Here is a 6857-nt window from a genome sequence, read left to right on the forward strand (position 1 = left end):
AGTGGTGGGGGATTAAGCGGAGGGGCGCAGAAAAAGCCCGCGCAGGAATGCTGCTGTGGGACGTCGCATTCGGTGCCTGGGAACGGTGCAGATGGGAGGGGAAGGGGGCTGTGGCGGGAGGGGCCGGGGTTCTCAGGGGCACTGCAGCCCACTCCCCCCTCTGCTGCTGGAGCCTTGCAGCGGACAGGCGGCCCGGCCGAGCCTTTCCCCCTCCTGAGGCTGTGGAGCAGGACAGCTCCGGTTGAAATGCCACGTTTTCCCAGGGGGTTCAGGCTGTCCAGGGTGGTGGTCTTCAGAAGAGCGTTTTCAGGTGTTCCCTATTCCCAGTAGGTGTTTAGAAGTTAATGAGTTTTGCTCCCGAGGCTGGTTGAACACTGTTTCTCTCCTGATTTGCTGCACGAGGTTACAGGGAAAGCAAAAGGGGGCTGGCTGTGACCTCTCTGCCTTCTCTTCCTCTCTCCACAGGCTCCCGGCCCCGATGGACTGCCAAGAGAACGAGTACCTGGATGAGCATGGGAAGTGCACCCCTTGCAGAAGCTGCATGCCCGGGCAGGAGCTTTCCAAGGTAAATTGGCTCCTCTGGAAGGACCGGGAACCATCTGGCACCGAGGCTTTTACAATGCTGGGGGAATCCTCTGCTGGCCTTCCTTTAGAAGGATAGTCTTAGGTCCTGGCATGTTGCGAAGAGCTGGGACTCACTGGGAAGGGACAGTGGACAGTTTCCTTCACCTTGGATAGGAGGGCGAGACGATGGAAGTAACGGGTGGGAGGGGATTTCAGGTTGCTGCTCGGGGGGCCCTCTCTCCTTTTTGCCGATGAAAATCTAAATTTCCTGCCGGTCCGTAGCATCGGGTGAAGCCGCGCTGCTCGGCGAGGCTGTGTGCTGGATGGGCGCGAGCAGGACGTGGCTGCGGCGGGGCCTGGCCCAGCCTCGGCGTTGGGACTGGTGCTTCCTGCCAGGCACCAGCGATGCCTCCTGGGCCGGGGCTTCCCTCCTCCCTAAACACGGCCGGTGGGCCCTGGCTGGGCAGCGAGCGGCTTCCTTGTGTGTCTCCATCCGCTCTCGGCTGGGTTCCGAGGACCCTTTGCGTGAGCGGTCACCCCTCCAGCCTTTGACCCCAAAGAAGGGACGCCTTTCCCATCAGTACCGCTTTGGGACCCGAAGTGGCTCCTTGCCGCAGCCATGCACCCAACCTTGTGTCTTGCAGGACTGTGGCGACGGCGGCGGGGGGGATGCGCAGTGCGTTGCCTGCCCTCCTAGAAAGTTTAAGGACAGCTGGGGGCATCACGGCTGCAAGCCCTGCCTGTCCTGTACCCTCATCAACCGCATCCAGAAGTCCAACTGCACGGCGACGACCAACGCGGTCTGTGGGGAGTGCCTGCCGGGGTGAGTGGGGCTGGAGCCTGGCTCGAGCAGAGCCGCGGTGGTCACACCTGGGAGCACGCAGGGAGGGGATGGGCAGAGGGGGCTTTATCTGAAGCCACCCAGAACTTGGGACGTAATAAGAGCGCTGGTGACCCAGGGCTGCCTCTTTGAGGACGCTGCTAATGACATGCAGATCAGACCCGTCCAGTGCCCCCCTTGTAGCTCCAGAGAAGGGAACCTGAAGGCTCCCATGAACAAGCAGTAGAAGAAAACTCCTTCCACGCCGGAGTTGCTCCTGTGGACACCAGGGTGGCTAAGTCCTGGGAGATGAGTGGCTGTAGACTGCTACAGTTGGTGGTCCCCGGGGAGGAGGACAGACTGTGCCTCGGGTGACGGGTTTAAGGAGCTGCTGAAATGAAGACTGCTGCCTGTGAAATGCTCGAGGGCTGCAAACCACGTGCTGGCGAGCAGCGGGACTCAGGACAGAGGAACGAGGCAGGGCTCTGGTTTACAAGCCTCTTCCCAGATGCAGCTGTAGGCTGGGGTGTTTCTGTGGCTTCGTAGAGCTATTGATCACTGTCGCCCACTTTAGCAGACGCAGGGCTGGGGGGAGGCAGTTTGAGCGATGTCGTTCCTTGGCCAAAGTGGCGACAGGCATGAAAAAGTAGCTGTGGGTACGGCCCCAGCCGGCGATGGAGGGACCTGCTGCCTTGGGCGTCCCAGTCTGCCGGGGCAGGAGCGCGGGGTGTCGGCGCGCCCCGCGGCGCTGCGGGGCGGACACACCGCCTGTCCCTCTGGAGCTGGGCTGGCACGGGCTCACCGCGGGGCCGTGCGCTGCTGAGACCCTCTGTTCTGTTGGCAGGTTTTACCGCAAGGCACGGATCAGCGGGCAGCTGGACTGGGAGTGCATCCCTTGCACCAAGCAGACGCCCTCCTCCGAGCCTCAGTGTACGTGCGGTCCCTCGCCGGCGGCGGGGCGGGTGCTCTGGGGTAAAGGGGGTGGTGGGGACACGGCGGAGCAGATTCATGGTAGTGTGCTAAGGCGTTGTGACCGTGTCAAAGGTGTTTGCCCAGACATGCTCCATCCTTGCGCTCATCCGGCTCGCTGGCCAGCCTGCTCTGCTGGCTGCAGCACAAGCCGCTGTCCCACAGACCTGCTGGAGGAGGCACAGTCGGTACACATGAAGAGGGACCGGCAGGGAGGGGGTGGCCCAAGCCTCAAGATTAGGCTCCAACGTTTTGTGGCTGGTGTGTTTGCAGGTCGGTCCAGACCAAGCCTGGTGAAAGTAGCCGTCCCGACCGTGCCGCCGCAGGACACAGCCCTTCTTGCACTGACCAGCAGTGCCCTGGTCATCATCGTACTGGTGCTTCTGGCACTCTCCATCATCTACTGCAAGCGGTTTTGGAAGAGCCAGTGTCAGCGAGGTGAGTCAGTGCCTGCAGTGCTCCTCTTCCTTCTCCCTTTGCTGCTCACACGTGCCCGTGGCCCCTCCTCGCTGTGTAGAGCGTCGCCCCTCACGCTGCTGCTCTTGCAGCATACGGTGACCCAAACGTTCCTCTGCTTGTACAAAATAAGCACCTCATCCTGCTTTTTACACCTGCAGGACCCCTCTTGTGCTTTGCCTCCTTTTGCCTCCTCAAAGACACAGAGGAGCCTCCCTCCTCCTTAGTACCATAATTAGGAGGAGCAGAATGCCGATTCGCAGCCAGAACTGGCGATCTCTCTCGCTGGGGTCGCTCGGGGGCAGGCTGAGGTGGAGTGGCTCTTTGCAGGGCCGGTGAGGGAAGGGGGCAGCAGGTTTGGTGGCTGGGCTTGGGGCACGTTGGCATCCAGCAGCACACCAGGGAGCTGCCGGCTCCCGGCTCCTCGCTGGCAGACATACCGCACGGCTGAGGACGTGCTGGGGAAGCAAGCCAAGCCTTCGCTCAGACTGGTTCTCCTCTATCCTCCAAGTCTTCCTGAGGACTCAGAACTTCTCGGGTGAGCGAGCAATGTTCCCAACTGCGGCAGCGCCCGGCAGATTCCTGTGTGAGGAGCAGATGTCTGGTCCCTGCTGCCTGGGTGTGAAGAACCTGAGCCCCTGCTACAGGCAGGCAGAAGGTACGTGCTCCGGCCATGTTTCTCTGGGGGTAGGGAGGGTGGTGCTGGGCTCCAGCTCACACGATCCTTTAGGACCTACTAAGATGCCGTTAGGCAGGAATGACAGAGCTGGACGGTGTCTGAGTCCCACCAGCGTGAAACTGGGGACCTCTCTTAACAAACGCTTGCAGACCTTGTATGAGAAATGCTTGCGCACAGCCCCTGCGGCTCCCGGTCCCCCCAGCCCGCTCCTGCTCTCCCTGCCACCGGTGGAGGGATCAACCCTGCTCAGAACTTTGTGGCAAGGCACAGAAGTGGCTTTGCGCAGTGGTGGTGCAGGGGACGGGGGTCTGGCCTGTGGCAGGGCACTCCCAGCTCTGCCTGCAGGCCGGGCCCGTGGGGTTAACGGCGGGGCTGGCAGATCCCCGGAGGGGGCCAGGGCAGATCTCAGGCTTTGCTGAGCCGTGCTGGTTTCTGGTTTCAGGCCCCGTGGAAGCGGTGCAGTTCATTTCAGATGGGGAAGCCGTGGGTCTCCAGCTCCCCTCTCTCCAGCCGGAGATGGACTTGCCGCCGGCCATTGCGATTGGCACTGCCTCCAAAGCCCAGCTGGGCAGGAGCCTCCTGGAAAGCCAGCCCCTCATCCGGGCTTCAGGCCGTGGCGACTGCCTGGCCGGGGTCCTGCCACCCTCTGACCCCAGGCAGGGCCAGCCGGGCACGGCGGAGGCCCTGGCCCCCCTCTCCTCCTGCGCCTCCGAGATGCAGCACAAGTGGCCACACGCCCCGGTGGAATGCACCGAGCTGGACCTCCAGAAGTTCTCCACCCAGGCGGAGCTTGTGGGCGGCGAGCGGCCGGAGGACACGGCGAGCCAGCCGGTGCAGAGCATCCCGGCAGAGAGTGGTGGCACAGGGCGGGAGGGGGCCCGGTGCCCACCCTCCACCTTCCCTAATCCCACCGCTGAAAGCGGGGAGCAGCCGGTGAGTTCCTCTGGTCCCGTTGCTCCTCCAAACCACCGCCGGATACCCAGGGCTCAGGCACAGGGTGCTGGGCTCGCTGGTGGGTTAGGGACATAGACTAAGGTTCATTAATATCTGGGACTAACTGGTAATTATCAAAAATTATTTTCCAGATCTTTAGTGATGATTTAGTCACTCAGCAGGCCATCAGCCATGGACATGTGGCCTGCCGGGCAGTTTCAAACACCCAAAAGACCAGTCAATTTATTGAATGTGTAAGCATGTCTTTAGCTGACGTGCCCTCGCGTGGTTCTGGTCCTCCTGCTCTCCAGGCAGCAGAACTGGCAGCGCACGGAGCTGGTTCCTCCTCCCGCTCTGGGGAGCTCGTAACGAACCCGGTGACTAACACCGCTGAGGCTTAGGAAACGCCTGGCAGAGGATGCGTTTACCACTTAGCTCCAGGTGACCGTTTATGGAAGCAGTTTGCTGGGAGGCCCCGGAGCACCCTGAGGAGGTCGTTGGCTCTGAGGGATGGTAGCGCTGGGAGGAGAAGCACCATTCCTCCGAGCCTCTGCCACGGCCCTGGGAGCAGTGGCAGGTGTTGCTGTTCTCACCAGGCTGCCGCCAACCTTGGGGTCTTTGTCTTGCCAGGTGGGTGATGCCCAGAGCCTCGTGACTCAGATCAGCAGCACGGCGAAGGGTACGTGTCTCTCCAGCCTCATCTTTCTTCTGCACGTGTTGGGCTAGTAGAGAGAGGCAGACCCTTGGAAGGGAGCTCCTCTGGAAGCCCACCACAGCCACATGGATGTGCCGGTCAGCACAGCGACTTACCTGACTCTCATGGCCTTTGGTGCTAGTTCACAGGGTGGATTTTCTGTAGTACCGCCTTGACTGGGCTGCAGGTGGGTGGCAGATGGAGGCCCGGCTGTCACCAGTTACCAGCCTCCCCGGGACTGAGCCAGCTCCATGTTGCTGAGCTCTGAAAGCGATGGTGGCGGAGATACCCGCCCTGGCAGGGTGGCGTTTCGCCTGCTCGGCAGGGACAGGGGCTGCAGTCTGGCTGCTCTGGTCATCCTTACCCTGGCCAGGTCGGCTGGTTTCTAACCCTGCTTTGCTGTCTTGCCGCCCCCAGGTCTCCCGGTAGCAGAGCTGCCCCATTCCTTGGTGCAGTCACTTGCCTTCTTGTTGGACCCTTCCTTGAACGGAGTGAAGAACTTCAGCCACGTGGCGCTGGAGCTGGGGGTCGCGCCCCCGTCGCTGGGACGGATATCTGGATTTGAGCAGCTCGTCGCTCACTTCACCTACTCTGGAGACGCGGTCACCATCCCGCGCCTGGCCCAAGCTCTGCAGCGGCTCCAGCGGTTCGATGCCTTGCTCCTGCTCTGCGACCACTTCGCGCTTAGCCAGGCTCAGGGCCGCCAGCGCTAGAGGCCGGCGAAGGGATGGAGGAAGCTCCAGGCGCTGTCTGTACTGGTACAGGAGAGGATCCGGTAGCCCTGCGGTCACATAATCTCTCTGGTGTGCACGTGGGGAGTCCACGGAGATGGTCTTTGCATCGCGGAACAGAAGGACGCGAGGGGGAGCGTCCCTCCTCGGGGGGGTGCCGGGAGGCTGCAGCCCTGCCTCCTCCCAGCCTCCACGCTGGAGGGTTCGCTCGGGCCCCTCCGGAGGCCGTTTTCCTCCGGCTGTGTTGACACCCTCGCCTGGCAGCGGAGTGCCGCCGGTCGCTGTGCCGCCTGCACCGTGGTGCTCTCGCTCTGCAGTGAGCCCTGTGCTGCCCTGCTGCTGCCGTGGGGTCCCTCAGCCACGGGGCTTGGTCCATGGGCAGCCACCCTCCTACAGGCCCAGCCGTTGCCTCCCTCCCATTCCAGCTTTCCTGCCCTTCGTCTGGCCCGTCCTCTTCTTCCCAGGTGCCGGTTGCCACTTTCCCAGTTTACTTTTTGCTCGCTCCTCTCCCTCTGTGCCGCAGACGGTCCTCGGCAGAGGACTTGGCCGTGGCTGCTGCGCTGGGCTCCAGCCTTCGGTCTGCCTGTGCCACCCTGGCACCTTCCCCTTCGTGTCCTTTTCGTGAAGCGGTGCAGTTTCCCTGCAGGAGTCTCTGATCCCCAGGAGGGGCTGACGTGTGTCCTCGGTACGGCGCAGTGCTGTGGCTGCTGGCCTGGGGACGGTGCTGCCTCGCTCCCCGGGCTCCTGCCTGCGCCCTGGCCCTGCGCACGTCCACTGAGCGCCGAGGCTTTGCAAACCACCCTGCGGTGCTGTGGTGGCGGAGCCAGGGCTGCTTCACCGCTGTGCCCCAGGGAGCAGCCAGTGCCCGGCGGCAGCCCGAGGCTGAAGCCGTGACCGTGGCTGCATCGGTCAGCAGTGCCGTCCCTGTGCCAGTCACAGCAGAGCCGGCTTGTTTTAAAATAATATTTTTGTCTTTTCCTGCCTGAAAAATGGCCTAATTTTCTCATTTCT

The 6857-nt window shown here is 62.4% G+C and overlaps 1 protein-coding gene across 1 annotated transcript; it reads left to right on the top strand.

Annotated features, from left to right (window-relative positions):
- Positions 1 to 478: 478 nt before the first annotated feature.
- Positions 479 to 5925, top strand: EDA2R (ectodysplasin A2 receptor; the record flags this gene model as incomplete). The annotated part of the gene is made up of 8 exons (XM_082004269.1): positions 479 to 565; positions 1209 to 1387; positions 2229 to 2314; positions 2627 to 2791; positions 3321 to 3467; positions 3931 to 4421; positions 5052 to 5100; positions 5533 to 5925. 8 exons carry the CDS (start codon positions 479 to 481, stop codon positions 5826 to 5828), a joined length of 1500 nt encoding a protein of 499 aa, XP_081860395.1. The 3' UTR covers positions 5829 to 5925.
- Between the last annotated feature and the right edge of the window lie 932 nt (positions 5926 to 6857).

The sequence above is a fragment of the Phaethon aethereus genome (assembly GCF_964289735.1).
Source record: "Phaethon aethereus genome assembly, chromosome: 10".
Classification (NCBI taxonomy): Eukaryota; Metazoa; Chordata; class Aves; order Phaethontiformes; family Phaethontidae; genus Phaethon; species Phaethon aethereus.